This window comes from Blastocystis sp. subtype 4 (genome assembly GCF_000743755.1).
Source record: "Blastocystis sp. subtype 4 strain WR1 chromosome Unknown seqid_0103, whole genome shotgun sequence".
NCBI classification, from domain to species: Eukaryota; class Bigyra; order Opalinata; family Blastocystidae; genus Blastocystis; species Blastocystis sp. subtype 4.
In genome coordinates this window covers 12961-32827 of record NW_014569444.1, presented here as the reverse complement: position 1 = coordinate 32827, position 19867 = coordinate 12961, and the positions used below count along the sequence as shown (strand labels likewise).

The 19867-nt window shown below is 39.5% G+C and overlaps 10 protein-coding genes across 10 annotated transcripts; 6 read left to right on the top strand and 4 right to left on the bottom strand.

The window, feature by feature from the left end:
• Positions 1–972: 972 nt before the first annotated feature.
• Positions 973–1308, bottom strand: JH06_1983 (hypothetical protein; the record flags this gene model as incomplete). Its single annotated transcript, XM_014672285.1, has 2 exons — positions 973–1083; positions 1162–1308. The coding sequence occupies 2 exons, from the start codon at positions 1306–1308 to the stop codon at positions 973–975; spliced, it is 258 nt and encodes an 85-aa protein (XP_014527771.1).
• A 168-nt stretch (positions 1309–1476) lies between these two features.
• JH06_1982 (hypothetical protein) lies at positions 1477–1988 on the bottom strand (the record flags this gene model as incomplete). Its single annotated transcript, XM_014672284.1, has 2 exons — positions 1477–1913; positions 1946–1988. 2 exons carry the CDS (start codon positions 1986–1988, stop codon positions 1477–1479), a joined length of 480 nt encoding a protein of 159 aa, XP_014527770.1.
• A 2950-nt stretch (positions 1989–4938) lies between these two features.
• Positions 4939–7975, bottom strand: JH06_1981 (10 kDa chaperonin; the record flags this gene model as incomplete). The annotated part of the gene is given in 13 exon segments (XM_014672283.1): positions 4939–5751; positions 5770–6382; positions 6411–6577; positions 6608–6805; positions 6839–7050; positions 7081–7239; positions 7255–7360; positions 7372–7459; positions 7555–7647; positions 7679–7752; positions 7783–7839; positions 7871–7939; positions 7961–7975. The coding sequence occupies 13 exon segments, from the start codon at positions 7973–7975 to the stop codon at positions 4939–4941; spliced, it is 2664 nt and encodes an 887-aa protein (XP_014527769.1).
• A 503-nt stretch (positions 7976–8478) lies between these two features.
• Positions 8479–11265, top strand: JH06_1980 (nuclear-interacting partner of ALK; the record flags this gene model as incomplete). Its single annotated transcript, XM_014672282.1, has 8 exons — positions 8479–8558; positions 8589–8811; positions 8843–9020; positions 9052–9119; positions 9160–10704; positions 10924–11073; positions 11104–11166; positions 11218–11265. 8 exons carry the CDS (start codon positions 8479–8481, stop codon positions 11263–11265), a joined length of 2355 nt encoding a protein of 784 aa, XP_014527768.1.
• Positions 11266–11364: 99 nt separating this feature from the next.
• Positions 11365–12276, top strand: JH06_1979 (cyclin-dependent kinase; the record flags this gene model as incomplete). The annotated part of the gene is given in 5 exon segments (XM_014672281.1): positions 11365–11379; positions 11391–11507; positions 11544–11824; positions 11853–11987; positions 12042–12276. The coding sequence occupies 5 exon segments, from the start codon at positions 11365–11367 to the stop codon at positions 12274–12276; spliced, it is 783 nt and encodes a 260-aa protein (XP_014527767.1).
• A 29-nt stretch (positions 12277–12305) lies between these two features.
• Positions 12306–12552, top strand: JH06_1978 (hypothetical protein; the record flags this gene model as incomplete). Its single annotated transcript, XM_014672280.1, has 2 exons — positions 12306–12373; positions 12396–12552. The coding sequence occupies 2 exons, from the start codon at positions 12306–12308 to the stop codon at positions 12550–12552; spliced, it is 225 nt and encodes a 74-aa protein (XP_014527766.1).
• A 316-nt stretch (positions 12553–12868) lies between these two features.
• Positions 12869–13723, top strand: JH06_1977 (UBP1-associated proteins like; the record flags this gene model as incomplete). The annotated part of the gene is given in 5 exon segments (XM_014672279.1): positions 12869–13046; positions 13077–13336; positions 13368–13496; positions 13528–13654; positions 13668–13723. The coding sequence occupies 5 exon segments, from the start codon at positions 12869–12871 to the stop codon at positions 13721–13723; spliced, it is 750 nt and encodes a 249-aa protein (XP_014527765.1).
• An 8-nt stretch (positions 13724–13731) lies between these two features.
• Positions 13732–16121, bottom strand: JH06_1976 (hypothetical protein; the record flags this gene model as incomplete). The annotated part of the gene is made up of 9 exons (XM_014672278.1): positions 13732–14814; positions 14846–14965; positions 14998–15114; positions 15140–15265; positions 15296–15475; positions 15504–15650; positions 15682–15816; positions 15848–16009; positions 16041–16121. 9 exons carry the CDS (start codon positions 16119–16121, stop codon positions 13732–13734), a joined length of 2151 nt encoding a protein of 716 aa, XP_014527764.1.
• Positions 16122–16318: 197 nt separating this feature from the next.
• Positions 16319–17894, top strand: JH06_1975 (beta-1,3-galactosyltransferase like; the record flags this gene model as incomplete). The annotated part of the gene is made up of 7 exons (XM_014672277.1): positions 16319–16355; positions 16387–16488; positions 16516–17440; positions 17488–17530; positions 17562–17685; positions 17716–17793; positions 17824–17894. 7 exons carry the CDS (start codon positions 16319–16321, stop codon positions 17892–17894), a joined length of 1380 nt encoding a protein of 459 aa, XP_014527763.1.
• A 204-nt stretch (positions 17895–18098) lies between these two features.
• On the top strand, positions 18099–19527 carry JH06_1974 (glutathione reductase; the record flags this gene model as incomplete). Its single annotated transcript, XM_014672276.1, has 3 exons — positions 18099–18138; positions 18171–18390; positions 18423–19527. The coding sequence occupies 3 exons, from the start codon at positions 18099–18101 to the stop codon at positions 19525–19527; spliced, it is 1365 nt and encodes a 454-aa protein (XP_014527762.1).
• Positions 19528–19867: the final 340 nt, after the last annotated feature.

The window sequence follows — 19867 nt, the reverse complement described above, 5'->3', positions numbered from 1 at the left end:
TTGCTGATGATTTCAATCCTGATATATCATCATTGATATTGAACAATTCATTGATATCATTGAAACGAATTGAGATTGGAAATGATTGTTTTGAGAATGCGACTCGATTTGTGATTGATGGATTGAATGAATTGGAGACTATCATCATTGGAAAGAATAGTTTCAACAATCTATTATCGAGAAAAGGAAGCGGATTTTCAATAATGAATTGTGATCAACTGAATGACATCCACATTGGAAGGGGTTCATTCTGTTGGTATGAATCATTTGAATGTAAGAATCTCTCTTCTCTGATATCCATTCAGTATAGAAGAGAAATATATTCAAATAGTCATTCTGTATGATTGAATGGATGATGAGAGATCTGGCTCAACTTCAATCTATCTTTCTTGGATCAAAATCCCTTGAAGGAGCTTATGATACTAAAGAATCAAATTCTTTGATAATGGCCACTATGAGTAATACTGATTGACTGAACAGATCTTCCTCTCTTATCTCTTCTCTAAGGAGATTACAACTTTTGGAATGCGGAACAGTGACACTGAAAAGTGATGGTTGATGATTCTATGTGAAATAGATCTTACCTCACTCACTCGAAAACAAATTCGGATGAAGGCATTCTACAATGCTAACCAACTGGTTTATTCGATGACTGATGAAGATCAAGATTATGATCCTTTAGGCTTATTTGTTATCAAAATGAGCATCCATAAGGTCTTTAGCTATTTGATAAACGAGCAAAATGAACTGGTCTTCATGCGACATCCTTTCGATAAATACTGGTGATCTATTGTTCTTTTGTCGTTTGTTCATTATGGAAATTAATAAGCTGGATGGCATGTTATGTATTAGTTGTTCGGAATAATGTTGTAACATGAATGGTAAGATTCTTGATATACTAAGAAAAGACAGTAAACATGAATTCAATACATTTAGTAATTTGTCTCAACAAATACGATCATTTCTACTCTGTTATTGATTATCACAAGGTTCAGTATTAGAGTTAGGGTAGGGACCATCACCATAGGTATTCAATGTGTCACCCATCTCCCAGTTCCAAGTGAAACGACATTGTTTAGTATCCTTTTCATCAGTCATATCATAGTATCCTAGATTATAAGTATTCGTAGTAGAACACATTGTAGGATATGATACTGATACTTGCATAGCACGAATACTCACTCCAGTCTCAACTCGATTACAAGCATTTCTCAATGCAGCATCAAATCCATCATTGAACTCGTTGTAAGCATTACTGTTGAAGTTCATTTCAGTCAATTTAGGGAAATTCACCTTATCAGTACACATTGTATGAAGATTTGAAACAATAGTAGCTATCATAGATTCAACATTTGTTGAAGCATCATGAGAGCTTTGTGACCAGTCACTTGCAAGAATTCAAGATTCTTGAAGTATCCCTTATCACGATTATCAACCATCCATTGAATCAATGTGTTCAATCCTTCCATCAAAAAATTACCATCTCCAAATACAATTCGAGAAGGACGAGTGAATTGAGAAAGAGAAATGAGAGGGACAGCAAGAGTAGCAAACATATCTCACAAGTTTGTAATCAGAATAGAAGTACATATCAATAGGAGCTGGATTTCTTTCAATCTGAGCAGCAAGAGAATCATGGAACAATTCGACAACAGGTTGAGTGATTCCAGAAAGAGCAAGAACTCTAGTATGTTTGAGAGCCTTCGTGGGATAAGCATCTCTCACAGCCAGATATCTTCTAACTATGTCAATGTTGGGAATGATCTGTTCATAGCAATTGAATTGAGACTCATAATTGCAGTTATCTCCAAGAATGAAAGGATCATAGATGGGGAACCAAGGTTCAGGAGTAGGAGTTGGTGTTGGTGTAGGTATTGGTAGAGACCCATAGCTAACAAGATCATCTGCTACCACTACTCTCTTAGAACACTCTGATGTATCTTACCTGAAATGGAGATCAGTGCAAAGAAAAGAACAAAGCTCGCCATGAATAAAAGTATTAGTACGAATAATTCTTGCAATGGCATACTCTAGAAGCGAGTGCATGGTAATCAAAAATCATTTATGAATCACCACTGAACATTCATTCATAATTGGGTCTATCATGACTATAACCCACCTAATTGCCTAGCTTAATACTGACTTCTTTTTTATCTATTCGAGGAAGTGATCATTGTATTCACAATTGGAACTGTGATTTTCTCAACTTGAATGAATAGTATTTGCTTATAGAGCTTTCACCAATTAGCACTTCTCCTACCCATCTTTAGCTTATGCAAACCTATATTACTGAAGAAGTGGTCGTATCACATAACAAACAACAGACAATAAAACCCTCCCCTTCCACTCGTTCACCTCAATTCCTTCAACACCCATTCCTTGCACATTCACATTCACTTCCTTCCTACTTGAAACAAAGCGAATCAACGATTGACTAAAAACAGCTCGAATTGAGACATCTCCAAGATTGTTATAACTGAGGTTAAGCCTCTGAATAGAAGGAAGACTCTCATGAGACAATAAGCTCAATACAGACTGCTGATTCTAGTAGTAAGACACAGAATGAGATCAAACCAGAGAACAATGAGAAAGATTCAAATATCGAAGAATTAGCATCCGTTTAATTGATTCCAAAAAACGCTACGATTTATGTATTCGTAAAAGAAGTCACAAATTCTATAGAAGAGGGAATTTCAATTCCTTCAACATCCAATTCTTCAAGTGAAAGACCTTCGAAGGAAGAAAACAGATCGATTTTTGCTATGGCAGAAATCCGAAGATATTTTGCATCTACTCCTTGAGTATCATTCATCACTATTACGAAGAATGAATCCCCTTTGAAGATTCGCAATAGGATCCATATAAGGAATGAAGGATTTGATTATACTGACTAGTGTCCTTACACAATCATCATTCATTCGAATCCCTTCACATTTCTATTCACTAAATCAATTTTTATGTCACTACAAATTGGTGAATCGAACAACGTCTCAGGCTGAAGAAGAGGTCTCGAAGACCATCTCCCCACCAAGGATTCCTACTCACATCTATAGACATGAGAGAAGGAGCATGATTCGTCAGAATCCATTGTGCAAGCAATGCAGCTGACACATCAGTCAACTGATTGTCAGCTAGTTCAATAGAATGAAGAGATGAACATGGACTCAGTAATGTGGAACAAACAAGAAACACGTCTGCATCCACAAGGGATGCACTGCTGAGAGGTAGACCTACCAGATTACTCATAGTGATCAACTGATTGGATGCTTGTCTCTCAGCTGACAGTCTCTGGAGGATTGTGTAGTATCCTGTAGAATGAATATCATTCAGTTGAGCACACTGTTGCATTGCATCCAACACTGAAGAGGATTCTGGAATTCCACAATAAGCGGTGATTTCATCAGATGACTGAAGATGAACTGTAGATCCAAAAACACGGTTATTTACAAGAATTCGTAGGATAGAAACAGTATGACCCTACACCATCAGTTGCTTGTTGTTTGCTTACACAAATCCGTCTCAATATAGATTGAATTTCTTTCTCAACCATCGAAATAGTAACTATTTCTGTCAATGTTACAGTTGAATGAAATTCCTGTCCAGAGAGGATACAACAACAAGAAAGTGAAACAAAAGAAGAAGATTTATGAACTGGAGACTCAGCATCATGAGAAGGAATAGTGATTGGTTCTGGTTCCATGTCAGGTATGAAAGATGTAAGTTCCTCAGTATCAGTATGAGACTTCTTAGTATCTGGTTCTTCATATCTGGTTTCAAGATCATGTTTATGAAAGCGTTTCTGATGAATACGAGGATATTCAAGAGAATGAGGATAGAAAGAATCACGGGGATGAGGATGTATTGGTAAGGATGAATGGTCATTTGTAATCACTCGAATACTACGTAATTTCAGTAACAAATCATCATCATTATCATCAGATTCCCGCGGGAATTTGATGATATCTGAAGGGACCAAGGAAGGAAAAAGAGAAGCAACTTTCCGAAGAAGAGACGTAGCCTGATCACGTGACAGAGGTCGATCAACAACTGAATCTGTTATTATAGAAGAATAGGAATATTTCAAATGATGAGAAAGAAGCTGAACAAGGTCCTGAACATGTTCAACAGGAATAGTCTTGTTAAGAAGAGAAACAGCCTCATTCAACTTATGATCGATTAGCAGGAGAGTGAAGTAATGAGGTGAGTGAGAATCAATTGAGTGTCGAAGTTTGTAGATTGGTGGATAATCCTGATTCAACCAATCTTCAACTGTGGAATCCTGATAGGTTTCCCAATTATGAATATGTGAAAATGTGTCTTCGAGTGATTGTAATGATTTTCGAATCCAAATAGAATCAGGATTAGAAACAGAATGCAGTTTGTTAGTGAGAATCTCTTTCAATTGAGTGAGTTGCTGAAGATATGAAAGGTTACCAGAACGAGATAGAATGAGAAGAATGATATCAAGATACAGAGTGAATGACTGATGGAATGACTGATCAATGCGTTTAATATCTTCGTTCACACTCTGTCTGATATAAGAGAGGGCATCTTGAAGCCGTTGTTCTTTGAAGAGAAGGGATGCAAGATTATACAAGATACGACTGTGAGTTGATGCATCAACAGATGAAGTAAGATACGAATGAAACTGTTTCTCAGCTTCAAGAACATCGCCTTCTTCAATTAATGTAATGCTTAGGTTGAGATATAGACCAGGAATCGAAGTTGGATCTGAACGTTTGGCTGCATTTAAAGCTCGTGTGTATGTGTCTTTAGCCTGATGTAAAGTCTCTGTGGATTGATCATAGTCATATAAACTAATAGTTAGAAAGATGAAGCAATTAGTCAGTCAATCATATTATCACTGTATCACTCACTTATCATTTGGTCAGTTTCTCAATCACTCATCAGTCACTCAGTCACTCATCACTCAATCACTCACCTCATCAAACTGTTACCCAGTTCCTCACATGATCGACACAATTCTGAATCATAATACTCTCCATACTCTCGATTCATGCATCTCCCACGTCTGTATACCAACACATCCACATCCTTATTCAATACTCTCACACTCTCCTTCAATTCACCAAGCTCACGAAGACTCACTCCCAGCCTTCGACTGCTCAAATGATACAACTCTTCAGTTTCTCTCGAATTACCAATTAATGATTGGATGCACCGATATTCGTTCACCGCATCCGAATAACGACCAGAACGCTCATAGAATTCCCCTAATTGAAGATGGATTTTTGCTTCAGATTTTGGATTTCCTGATTTCAGAGCTATTTTGGACTTTAATGCTTCTTCTTGTTCTTGTAATACTGTTTCCATTGGAACCTTATCACATGCAACTTCCATCTCCGCTACAACATCCAAATTCCCGTGTTCCTCATCATCCGATGATTCTTCTGAAGAATCTGGAACAGCATAAATCGGGACTTTTTTAATCATTTGGGAATCGCCTTCAGTAGCAAACAAATCATCACTCATATCAGTAGAAACTGAATCCAGATCCTTCTCTGGACTCGTTGGAAAAGAAATTGCTAGTTCTTCTTGTTCTATTTGGGGTTGAGATGATAAGGAACGAATTGAATCGATTCGCATCTTCAATTGTTTGCCTTGTTCAAATCGACCAATTCGATTATATGTGATTATAAGATTACTTAGATTGGTAAGATATGCTTCTCGATGTGTTGTGAGATGAGAACCATAGATCAATGCAGATTCCACATAACTCTGAACTTCACTCTATCAATCACTTGGAACAGTCACAATCACTTCATCATTCGCTTTATCATGGATTGCTGATAATACTGAAGCATACAGTTCCAATACATCAGCTAATGCCAATTCGTCATTATTCCCGCGGTTCACAGATATTGCACATTCACATAATTCTTTCGCCAATGAGAGTTTTACTGGGTCTTCGGAAGCACTGTAGAGATTGTACAGATATTCAGCATACAAATGAACGCTCTTCGCAAATTCTGGACTATTGTTTCCATGACATTTTTCTGCAGTATTTTTGAATTGGATAAATGGAGTTTCATCAGTAAATTGCTCCATTTTCAACACTTCTTCACAACATTCTCTCCACAACTGAAGTTTCCTCTCATCATCAGTTTCTTGCTCCGCCTCACTCTTATGTTCAACGTACATCTTCATTTCATCTCGAGTTCGCTGCAAAACGAGGAGATTCTGCCGTGTATCAGCAACATATTGAGGATCAATGTGTTCTCCTGCTGCTAGGAAACAGGTTAATGCAGCTTCATATTCACGTTGAGCATGTAAATACTCAGGTATAGTGTGGTTGTGAAGATGCAATGTCCCTAATGACAGATGCGTCTGTCCTTCAGCAACACATGCTTTGTAGTATCCACTAGATCACAAAGAAAACAATTCCATACTCTGTATTCAACTTAGCACGACTTCGAGTTTGGCGGCAAAATAACAGATCTTCCGCCAAATACTTCTCACTCTCTTCTGTCATTCGCAACTTCAAGTAACATGTCCCAAGACTGTGTTTCGCCTTACTAATTGCACTCTCCCAATCAGTACCTAAACTAGACGGTAACTAAGAATTATACGATTTTTGGAATACCACTTTTTCAAACTCTTCTCGCATATAGATACATTTGAACAGATACTCAGTGCTACGACGAATCATACCTCCATCTTCATAAGCCAGACCCAAATTGGATAATGCTTCTGATCGAAACTGGAGGATTTCAGCATAGATTTGATACCAGAGTGATTCACGTTCCTCTTCAATATAACGAGGCCGATCTTGAAAATGGAGCTTCTACACCATGATCCTGGAGAATAATATTCTTACTTCAGCTACTTTGATTGTTGTATATGATCGACGAAAGAGGGGAATACTGCGATAAAGGATGTGAAAATCTGATTCGCCATAAAGACCGTTTTCAGTATCAGAAACTGATTCATTCAAATAAACTAAACCTAAATTACACAATGAACGATAGTATTCCATTAAAATGGAGGTCTTTTGACATGATGAATGAAAGGATTTTTCCATTGCAATAGCTAGATATCACAGACACAAGACAAGAATACCAGTGGAACTACAAGCATGCTCCTCATAGACATCAGAAATGTGCTGACAATCTTGCCGAATCATTGCTAATGCTTGTTGATAATACTTCTTCGATGCTTTGATATCATCTTTATCACGATAACAGTCGCCAAGAAAACGACAAGCCAAAGCATACGCTTCTACAAAATCCTCACTTTCACATGTCTGTAATTCCAATTTGTGATAACGAATAGCCATATCTAGACTCTTGGAATCACCTTGTTTCCGATATTCTTCAGCTAACGCATTGTAACTATTAATCTAGTCATTACATAATGATTCATAGAACGAACAATCTCTGTTTTGTTATCTTTTTCAATTGCAGCTTTGAGACTAGAACGAATACCCTCAATTTCTGCTCTAGACATACAGAACAAAAAGGTTAAAAGAGGAAATTCAGACAAAAGAAAATGAAAACAAACAATAGAAAAGCATAAAATGAAGAAGCCAATTACTGGAAGATACCGAGAATATCGTTCTGGTTGAAGATTAAGTACTCCTCGTTATTGATCTTAATGTGGTCACCACCAAATCCAGGAACAAGTACTCTACGAATAACAAAATCGAATACTTGATTACCTATCACCCTTCTTCACAGAACAGGGAATGAGATTTCCACTAGGTGTGTACTTTCCAGGACCTACAGCAATAACCTAGAATCAGAATCTCACATAAACTCGTACTTCACACTCATTTCTCTGAGGCATACTATCTTCAGGAAGCAGAATTCCACCAACACTCTACAAGATCAAACCAAGTGAAAAGGATAACTTTGGCAACGGGAACAATCTTCTTCAAGAGAATACGGTCAGCAAAGGGAATAAACTTGGAAACAGCAGACTAGAAGGTAAATAAAGTGACGTCATTGCATACCATAGTACCAAAACAAACAGATTCTGCTGTAAGACTCAAAAAGAACGTTCTAGACAAAAGGTGGAAACGTGGAATGCCATCACAAAAAAGAGTATTGCAACATCCAATCTGAGGTCGAGTATCAGAAAAGTCAATTAGAAGCCTGAAGAAAGGTACTAAGAGGAGAATTGCACATTTTCTTTCATTTCCCATACGCACTAGTATATAGAATCAACAGTAGGTTTCTAGTTATTCCCTTTTCAAATCCACCATTACAATCCATTTCCAAATGGACAAAGTGAAACGAATTTCAGAACTACTCGATAACTGGAATAGTCTATTTGTTCACCAAACTCAAGCGACGGATCCTGCTGATGGATTATGTGATTGTTGTTCTTTGCCTTGACTCTAGATCGTGGGCAAACATTCAATCCGTTAGATCGAGCCCAATACAAGAATCGTTTGCGTATGGCATTCTTACCTTCTTTGTGATTATAGATACCTTCACCGTGTTCAAATGGTTTGCAATGCCCGAAGAATTGAGTCCTGTTGTTTGTGCATCGCATGGTTGGGAAAATGTCTCACGGAATACTCTTGAGTGCCCAATGTAATTTTATTTTATATAATTAATGAGTAGCTGTCGAAATAAAATAGTGGTGAAGCTAGATACGACGATGTCTGCAGATGCATTTTCTGGTTGTGTCGCTACTTATCATTCTGAATTAAGTCAACGTCATTCAGACAGTTGTCCCTGGTTTGGTCTTCATAGTTGCGAAAGTCTGACCGATCCGCTCAATATTCCACGTACAGAATTGTTAAAGGATTTTGAGTCCAGATTGCAAGAATTATTGAAACTGCATGTAGGAAATGGAAAAAGAGTTGACGGTATAGGATTTGGGAGTCACGGCCAATTTAGAATTACTTAACAATAATAACGTTTTGTCTACATTTGTAGAAGCATATTTGCAGGAGATGGGAGCATCAGATGAGGATCCAGTGGAAGTGCGTCGAAAGAACGTTACAACAATTTTACTTGCATTATTTGGATGGGCTGTGAGTGATTGTCCAGGTATGTGGTGAGAAACATGAGTGATGATGAGATGAGTTAATCTGTACGGAATGTGGTCGACGAGTGGGATTGTGGAATTATTCAAATCAGTTGAGTGAGGTTTGTGATGTAAGTGGATTGGTGCTGGATTGATGATTAGGAGTGTGGTGTGTGTGACGTTTGCTATGTGGATGATGAGACAGTTGAGAAGGTTATTAGTGAGATTCGAGCAGATAATTACATGATTGCAGAACCAGTAAGGAAGGTGATGGAGGTTCTTCCAGAGAGTGAGGGAATGGAGGAGGAGGAGGTGGAAACACAGCAGGTGAATGAAGGACCTGTAGAGATACAGCCAGCAGAGATTCATCCTGTGGAGATTGAGCCAATAGAACAGGTTAAAGCTGAATCTGTGAAGGTAGAGTCTGACCCAGTGCTACCTGAGGAAGCTGAGCCTGTGGAGACTGAGTTGGTAATGCCTGAGGGAACTGAGGCAGTAAAGACAGACCCAGCAATGTCTGAATCAGTGATCGCTGAGGAGACTAGGCCAGTGCTACCTGAGGAAGCTGAGCCTGTGGAGGCTGAGTTGGTAATGCCTGAGGGAACTGAGGCAATGATATCTGAGGGAACTGAGGCAATAAAGACAGAGCTAGCAGGGTCCGAATCAGTGACGGCTGAGGAAGGTGAGCCAACAGAGACTGAACCAGCAGAACCAACTGAGCCTGAAGCAACAAAACAAACCAAATCCAAACAGGAGGAGAGTGAATCTGCTGAGTTGGTTGGATCTGAGCCAATGGAGATAGAGCAGGATGAATCTGACAGGATGAAAACAAAACCAGTGGAAGAGATGTCAATAGAAGCTGAACTGGAATCGAATCTAGAGCCTGAAGAGAAGCCAGTAGAGGCTGAAACGATTGAAGCTGGATCTGAAGACGTTAAGCCAGTGGAAGCATCTTCGCATGCTCCTCCTGAGTTCACAGAGGCTGAACCCGTAGAAGCTGAAGCAATAGTGGCTGAGGTAGAAGAGACTGAGCCAGTGGAAGCTACTCCAGGAGAGGTTGAACCAGTAGAAGCTGAAGTGGTGGAAACTGAGACTGTGGAGACGGACCATATGGAGAATGAGGCAGTGGAAGCTACACCAATAGAGACAACACCAGTAGAAGCTGAGACAATGGAAGCAACACCAATGGAAGCTGAGCCTGTGGAAGCTACACCAATGGAAGCTGAGCAAATGGAGATGGAACATGGAGAGACTGAGCCAGTAGAAGCAGAACCAATGGAAGAAGAAATGGAAATTGACCAACTGGAGTCAGAACCTGTGGAAGCTGAACAGAGTGAACATGAGTCAGAGCCAGTTGAGGTGGGTGATGTGGAGCCAGAATTGGTAGAAATTGAGTCCAAGGAGGCAGAACCAGAAGAACTGATGGTGCCTGAACCTATGGAAGCAGAACCAGTGGAAACAGAACCCATGAAGTCTTCTGCTGTTCAGACAGAAGGTGACACAGATACAGACCCAGAAGAGAAGGAAGAAACAGAACCAGAACTTCTAGTGGTTAACAATCAGGAGAACACTCCTCCAGAGACTATGCAACCAGCTATGCCAGAGGATCCTATCAAGATAGAAGTGGAATCACAAAGAGAAATAGATACAGTAGCAAAGATTCAATCTGAATCTGATGAGGAAGATAATATGACTGAAATGGAAAGAGTACAATCAGAATCAGAACTGGATTCATTAGGAGAGTTGTCCATGAGTGATATTGATCTATCCTCTTCGTTTCTCAGTGATTCACTTCAAATCGATTATGAGGAAATTTCTAAAGACGAAACTCCCATCAATATGAATGAAGGATTCGCTTCAGACCCTCTCTCAAATGAAACTCCCGCCAATAAAACTCCTGCTACAGATATGGAAGAGAATACACAGGTAAGTTCAGGTAAGTTAGCACCACAACAAGAAGGAATCCCTCAGGGAGATGGACAATTTGACGAAATTCCTTCCAATAAACGCAATTCCACTTTTTTGTCTCCATTATCAAAACGAGTTTCTCGTGACTCGAAAGGGTCTGAAGCGAAAGTAAGAGATAGAAATGAATTTCATCACTAGCTGTTCAATCTATCTGATGAACATCGGATATGGTGTCCTTGGCATGTTCGAGATAACGAGAAGGTGAGACGATTAATAGGTGTAGGAAGGTGAAAAGTGGTCTTTGATCTATAGATGTTTGTAAAGGAATTGAGAATTATTGTTCCAAATGGAATTGAGTAGTTTGGGTTGTTTGGTTAAACACAAATTGGATCGTCATGTCAACTGCACATAGTAAACGAAGTAGTGGAATGGGAAAAAGGACCAGATAACCCTTAGTCTATGGATTGTGCAAGAGTATTGATGAGTACCAACTATTGACTGAAATCGGAAAGGGAACTTATGGTGCAGTATATAAGGGGAGAAATCGCAAAACGGGTGAAATCGTTGCACTAAAGAAAATCAAACTGTATAATGAAGGCCAGGTAGGAGTTTAATCCACAGAATGGATTGATATATAGACTGGCTTTCCTATCACCTCCATTCGAGAAATCCAAATGCTGATGGAAATTGAGCATGAAAATATTGTTCGATTGGAAGATATCGTTGTAGGGAAAGATCGAGATAGTGTATACATGGTGATGGAGTTCTGTGAGCAAGATATCGACTATCTACTGAAGAATCAGAATCGGCCGTGGACATTATCCGAGGTGAAGTGTCTTATTCGTCAATTACTCATGGCTGTTGCCTATCTTCACGATCATTGGATCATTCACCGTGATTTAAAGACATCCAATCTTCTGTATTCCTATTTTGTGGATCTCAACTAGATATACCAATCGAGGCCAGTTAAAGCTAGCCGATTTCGGATTAGTTCGGTTGATGGGTTATCCCTTACGTCATGTTACTACGAATGTGGTCACACTGTGGTATAGACCTCCTGAACTCCTTCTGGGCTCAGAGCTGTATTCCTTTGCATTAGATATTTGGTAAGGAAATGGAGAGAAAATGAAAGCAAGGTCCATTGGTTGCATTATGGGAGAATTGATAGCAAGAAAGCCGATTCTATGTGGAACAAACGAAAATGACCAACTAATCAAAATCTTCGATCTTTTGGGTTGTCCTGATGTACAAGATTGGCCAGAATTAAAATCACTTCCAAATTATCCTGTGATTGAAAAGTATGAAGGTATGTTTTATCGCTGCAAGCTAAAGGAACGATTTCCTTCCCTTTCAAACAATGTACTGAAATAAAAAGACTGTCATCATAGGGAATTGATTTCATGCGAAGACTACTCGAGTATAATCCAGAGAAACGAATCTCTGTATACATTGAAGTAAATATTTATTCGTAGGCAGAAGAAGCCCTTCAGCACCCTTGGTTTAGTGAAACTCCAATTCCACAAGATTGTAGACTTATGCCCACATTTCCTCCTCGAAAAGGAGGATTGTTACATTCTTATGTTTGTTCGAAAAGTGAACTATTTTAGGCATATGCAAAATTCAATCCATACCTCAAAGTATAGCTGAATACCATGTCGGAATCCAAGAGAAGTCGTACTGAGGATAAGTAGGGTGATCATGTGGATCTTAACAGTCAGTGAAAAGAGACATGTCTCTCCACGCATTATGCGAGACTTTCTGTTCCAGTTCCCTCGTGAAGTCCTAGTGGACATGTTGTGTGACTAGTATTCTTGTTATGTTGTATTTTGACTGTTTCAGTTCTGTTGACCACAATTCGATTTATCATGATGTGTTCCATGAAGCCAGCAGGATCCAATCTTTGAAAAGATTGTTTGTGTCTCAGTTGCCTTCGTACATTACCACCGACGATTTGCATGATATTATGAACGATTTTGGCTATGTAAAGGATTGCAACGTGGTCATGGATCGTGAAAAGAGAGAATCCAAGTGTTATGGTTTTGTCGTATTTGAAGATGCCGAATCTGCAGCCCTTGCTCTCGATGCAAATATCACAATCTCTGGTAGAGACATCTCTGTTGCAATTGCTGATAGTACCCGAGGTTTGGGAACTAGGTAAGGATAATGTTCAGATCCACATCCTGTAAGGGAAATTCGTGAACCAGAACGTTCACATAGTCGTCATGATTCTCGCTCTCGTCATATCTCCCGCTCTCGCAGTCGTCATGACTCTCATTCTCGTAGTCATCGTGACTCTCATAGTCGTCATGAATCCCATGATTCGCGTGATGAACGGAGTAGTCGTGATACCCTGGATCAACGTAGATTGTTCTTCCGTGGTGTTCCTTATCATATTCATGAGCATGACATCGAACGTGAATTCCGCAGATTCGTAAGTATTTTTAGAATTCCATTAGTTGAAGGGAGAGATTGATGAATTTAATCTTTGTTATGATCGTGTCACGAAAAGGTCGAAAGGATATGGATTTATTGTGTTCCACTCGGTTCGAGGTGCAGAGGAGTGTTTGAGAACGAAATCGATTCCAATGGAAGTGAGGAATAGTAAGCGAATGTGAAGGATAGAATCGAAATGTGCTAGTGAATCTGGCCTCGAAGGGAAAGGAGTATTTGGCATCAAGAAAGGCTGAACAAGAGAAAGCTAGAAATCGGGAGGATTTAGGTCGTAGTCCTGATCGTGACACTCTGAATGGTGGTAGAAGTAGTATGCAAAAATAATGATGCAGATGTTTCTGTGGATGGTGAGAAGGCAGAGAATTAATGTGTTTGTTAAGAAACATAACAAATACGACGTTGAAAGCAAGCTTCACATACCATTTTACTATTATCATTCACTATCCCGCATGTATTACACTCCCATCCATCTATATGTCGTTGCGTCTGTTCCTCCGCAGAATTAGGTCGCGTCGAAGCCACATTAGAAACATACTGCTGAACATCAACCATAGCTTTTTGTAGTGCATTGAGCAATGTTTGACAATCATTCAAGGAAGATATGATAGTTTTGCTCACAGATGAATATGTCCTGTCAACCATTTTCACATTATCAATCAATCGTTTTTGCTCAGCAAAGTGTTCACTGTCCTGTTGTTCCGTTTCCAATTCATTGTTAATGTGATCAAGATTTGTGCATAGCAATGTTAGTTCCGTCATTGCGTCTGTTGCAGACCGAATTACGCTATTAACACTTTTCAACACAGTTCCACGGGGATTCTCAGATGCATTTTGATGAACAGCTAAACGCACAAGAATCCCATCATTTCCAATAGAGTCAACATCACTGATCATTCTCAAGACTAATGACCTCTGGTTATGAATTTGATCTTGTAGCTCCGAAGCCTGCTCAAGAAGGAGAGTGGTTTTGGATGAAGGATGAAAATTCGCAGAAAGGAGTTCAAGCTGTTTCCTTTGGAATGCCACATTTTGGCATTGTTGCTGTAAGAAGTCAAGCTGTTTCTCAATCATTTGAATACTCTCATTTTTTTGGGATAACGAATAATGGAGGTTTTTTAGCCATTGCAACATTTGTTGGGGATAAGGAGATACAGGATCAGACTCACTTCGGATAGTCAGTTGAGTTTGAAGCTGTTGAATGAGCTTCTGAGAAGTAGCGACCAGTGTCTGTAAGTTGGTGAACGATTGATGCAATGATTGCAATTGACCACTTGAGGTGAGTTCTTCAATATGATCAAAGGATTGAGTGAGAGTCGGTGAATAGAAGACACGAGAATCTGTTAACGATAAACCGGCCAATTGATTGTCGATTGTCTGAAGACGAGCTGAAAGCTGAATATTTGAAGAATGACAGAGAGAAGCAAGAACAGATTGAAGTGAACGAATTTGATTACGTTTCTGAATGATGAAAAGAATGAGAAGGATGTACAGAATCACTCAGTAAACTATCAAATAACACGTCATGTTGATGAGAATAACGAAATGGAATAGGATCTGGTAATGTACTGGATGCTATTCGAGTCAATACAGCATTGAGATCAATCTTCCTCTTATGTCTCATAAACACATCCTAGCCATTACTTGCATTCGTAGCATTGCTCCAATAGAACAAACCTCTCGAATATCAGCAATTAGTGATTGAATCGGAAATGCATTCGGAGAAGGAGAATTTACTGATTGAAGCTGAGGAAGAGAGTTCTATACAATAAGAGAAGGAAGATACACCCACTTGGAGAATGGTCAGAAGCGCGATCAACAAATCACAATCACTCTCTGAAAGACTCTCTCTTTGAAGCAAATCTTGAGCCAAATGACAATATCCAGACTGAAGATAGAATAAACTCAAAAACTAAATATAATAGGAATACAAAAATAGTACCAAAAAATGATCCTGTAACGATTGCGTATTCCAAGGAAGAATGCGTAATTTAGGAGCAATAGATTGATATAATTCACATTCTTTGCGTGTAAACTGAATGGAAGTGATTGGTGATGCATCAACAATCTTGGCTTTACTGGAGGCATACTTATGGCAACGTGCCCGAACAAACAGTTCAATCTAGGTAACATCCACTATGAATTCTTACAACTTCAATACCGTTTGATGTCAGATCCCAACCCACTCCACAATTTTCTATATATGGTACAATATTTGTTCGAATGAATATAATCGCAGAGAGACTCTTCTGACCAAAGGCACACATCTGTTTTACAGACTCTGCAGAATTAACTTCCTAATAGATCAAAGAAACATGATAAAGCTACTCGTAATAACTCCTCTGCTCTCCGATAGTACAAGACAGCCAAATTCATAAGAATCGAAGCTCTTTCCACATTTAAACTGGATGTTTCTGATTTGCGAAAATGAAACACATCAGTCCAAGTAATCTTTAAACCATCCTATACAATTACAAGAACAACAGAGGAATACGAGGCCTCTATCAATAGGAAATGCATAGCACAACTGTTCAACGTATTCATAATACTCTGTGTACAAATTCAGGTTCTCATCAGTTCCAACAGATAATCGAACAACTCTACTTCGTAGTTGGTTGATCGTTTGAATGATGGAGATTATATTAGTCAATTCATCCTATCCACTTATCCTGACTGTAAATCACTACCCCTGTCAGGATTGACTTGGCATACTTGATCAATGGACCACTGAGATCAACCTGCTGAGTTTCCTTTCGGTTTAAGTCCATTTCTATGATTTGTGTAAAAACTGTTCAGTCATTCTTTATATACTAAGGTTCACGAATTGCTCTAAATTCGCTTCCAAGATTTGTTTTCCTATTGATATCCTATGGATCGTCCCTCAGTGATTCGATACTACCTATCAGTCCGAGTTGCTTCGCGAATCCGTATCCCTTTTCGCTATACCATCATGATTTGACCTTAGATGGTTGTGATTCTTGTGATTGTACTGTTTCTTAGCAGTATTCTAACCAATTGCGGCATTAACTGTAGGTGCTCTAGAACTCGACCCTGGACTGGAAAATTGGATTCCTCAAGGATATGAAATCCATGGAATGGAAGATATCCAGAATAAGTGGTTCTTGTACTACAAAAGTGCATTTCAATTTCGGTCATGTCCAGAGACCAACTATAAAACTATTCCATATGGAAAACCCTATGAAATCTTACTACGACCCAATCTCCAATCGATAGTCAATGATGGTACTCTTATGATTGTCTTTGATCAGCCTCACTTGGTCAATCTGCGAACCACTTTCCGAAAACTAACGCGTCCTTACCGAGAAGCTAACAATGTGACCTATTTCTTTGTAATGGCTATGGAATCCGATAATCCAAGTATGATGCAACAAGTTTATTCTGAATCGGAACACTTTGGTGACATTCTCCTTTTCAATCACACAAACTCCTATCACAATCTAGCTCTTTCCGTTCTTCTCACATACCATTATCTCCAAGCTCTCGAACTTCCTCTAAAGTATATCGTGAAGATGGATTCGGATTGTGCTCTTAATCTCCCTTCTCTAATGTCCATTTTATATTCTCCATCCGTTTTTCAGCGAAAGTATCTGTATGCAGGAGATTGTTTAGAATCCCGCTATAATACCTATGATCCTACCAAGAAGAACTATGTCCCTTTTTGTATTGTTGCAGATGATAACTACATTGCCTCCTATGCTAGAGGAGGATTGTATGTATTAACTTACAATCTCGTGAAGCCCTTGCTAATTTCAACTCGGCATTTCACGTTCCTCACACATCATGAAGATGGGAATACAGGAAAAGCTCTGAATGCAATGGGTTTTCAGTGTCACTCGCTAGGAGAGGAGCACTGGATTGCTAGAAATGGTTGCAACTCGAAAGATAAGTGTCGACAGTATCTCGCTATTCATCCCCGTCGATCAAGTGGAGAGGCTCGAAAATACTATAGAATGATCTTTGGAACTCAAATTGATTTGTGGAGAGAAAAATCTTGTGTTTGTTTCGATCCCTCACTTCCGCTTTTTCGTTCCTTTCCACACCACAGTGTTACCCTACCTATAGTGTGGTAAATGTCATTAGTATCTGGTAATCTTCATTCATTTCTATCATGAGTCTTGCAGAACTAACTCCCGAAATCCAAATGGATTGTCACAGTGTATGCAACATTATGGAAGTGAAACAATTAGATTATTGTCTCTGTTTTAGAGTCGGTCGAATTTGAGGAGAAGGCTTATCACCGATGGTCAGGAGATATTGCCACTAACACCCTGGAAACGATTATCCAGAAACTCTCAGGTTACAAATTGATCGGTAAGGAATATGTCTCTTTCTTGAATATAGTGAATTGTGAGATTATAGAGAAGACGGGAGGTGAATTTTTTTCACAAGCAGTCACCTTCTGGGATCCTAAGAAAGATGGTACTAATGTAGTAATAGAATAACCTCTAGGTCAGATTGTTGTACGATGGGAAAATGGGGATATCTATGTCCTGTTGACCATCTTCGCTCTGAAGATTTAATCCCTGCTGACTTCCTCTTCTCTTTCTCTTCTCTTCATTTTCACTTGTTTGTTATTTCAACAGTATCTGGTAACTAAAGAATAGCAAACGAATAGACCTAATTGCTACCAAATGAGACAAAGGAATAGAGGTCCATTTAATTATTGGGGCCACCTGCAAGCAGTTGTTCTCATCTGCATAAAGGATTCTCAGTGTTTTTTTACTATGCAAAAGTTCGATTTGATTGTCATCGGTGCAGGATCAGGTAGCATGTATCTAGAAAGATGTAACTAAAAGGAGGTCTTGCTTGCGCAAAACGAGCTGCCGGTTATGGAAAGAAGGTTGCAGTAATTGAAAAGAATCGTATTGGAGGAACCTGCGTCAATGTGGGTTGTATGCCCAAGAAGGTTATGTACAATGCAGCAAACCTCCGAGAACTCATGAAAATTGCTCCAAGCTATGGATTTGAGACTACAGAGTCTTTTGATTGGAGTATTCTCAAGCAGCGAAGAGATGCGTTGGAAGTGGCCTTTCGATATAATGGAATAGATTCGTAAAGCGACTGAATGCCAATCACTCTCGCACTCTTGCCAATTCGGGTGCTGTCTATTTTGAAGGCTTTGGACACTTTGTGGCTCCTCATCAAGTTCAGGTGGGTGATGGAGAGGTTCTGGAAGCTGATCATATTCTGATTGCCACAGGAGGCAAACCCTTGGTTCCTTCCTTCCCTGGAAGTGAGTATTGTGGAACGAGTGACTCCTTCTGGGAGTTGGAGCAGGCTCCTTCGCGCTCTCTGGTTCTAGGAGGAGGTTACATCGCTGTGGAGATGGCGGGAATTCTGAATGCTTTGGGTTCGACGACAACTCTGGCATGTCGTAGAGACACTCCTCTTCGTACATATGATCCATTTGTACTGGAATTGTTGATGAAGGAGTTACCTCACAGTGGAGTGAATGTAATGCCAAATAGTACAATTGAACGAATCACGAAGCGAGAGGATGGTAAATTCACTTGTCAGTTCCAGAATGGAAGCATTGTAGATGATGTTGATTTTGTGCTGATGGCTGCTGGACGTGTTCCTTTGATCGATGGACTAGGTCTTGAAATCCCTGGAGTGTCTGTGGAGCGTGGTATAGTGGTAGTGAATGAGAAAGAGGAGACCTCTGCTCCAGGAGTGTATTGTCTGGGAGATGATATTGGCAAGGTGGATTTGACACCTGTAGCCATCCAGGCGGGTCGAAGATTGGCTGATCGTCTGTTCGGGAATCAACCTGACTCGGTGATGGATTATTCCAATGTACCTTCGGTAGTATTTTCGCATCCACCAATTGCTACATGTGGTTTGACTGAACCTCAAGCACATGAGCGTTTTGGTGATGATGTGCAAGTGTACAAGACGACCTTTGCAAATTCTTTCTATGCACTTGCGAAGGATGAAGAGAAGAGAAAAACAGGTATGAAGTTGGTCTGCCAGAAATCAACTCAGAAGGTTCTGGGTGTACATATGATTGGTGACAATGTGGATGAAATGCTGCAAGGATTTGCTGTAGCCATTAAGATGGGAGCTACCAAAAAGGATCTAGATAGCACTGTTGCTATTCATCCTACAGCTGCAGAAGAAGTGGTTACTTTTGCCCCTTGGGGAATGTATTAGGTTGTTTGTTGACAGAAAGATCGAACAAGAAATGGGATCAGATCTGGGACACGATGAGGAGGAAGTGATGAAGATATTCTCCTCAGGAAGTTGGTCGAAGGGAGAAAAGGATTTCTTGCGAACGATCTTGTCTCAGAGAAATGGAACTCTGATTATGTGTCTTCTTTTTGAATGTATGATATATCACTATACAGTAGGAGAGTTCTTTACGAATATTGATTCAGAACCTGCTTTACCTGTTATGGACCAATCATTCGAATTTAGGTGCACAGTCATATTATGCAATCAATGGAACAATCTTCTTTCTAGGCATTATTCAATCGTTCCCATTCTGAACATT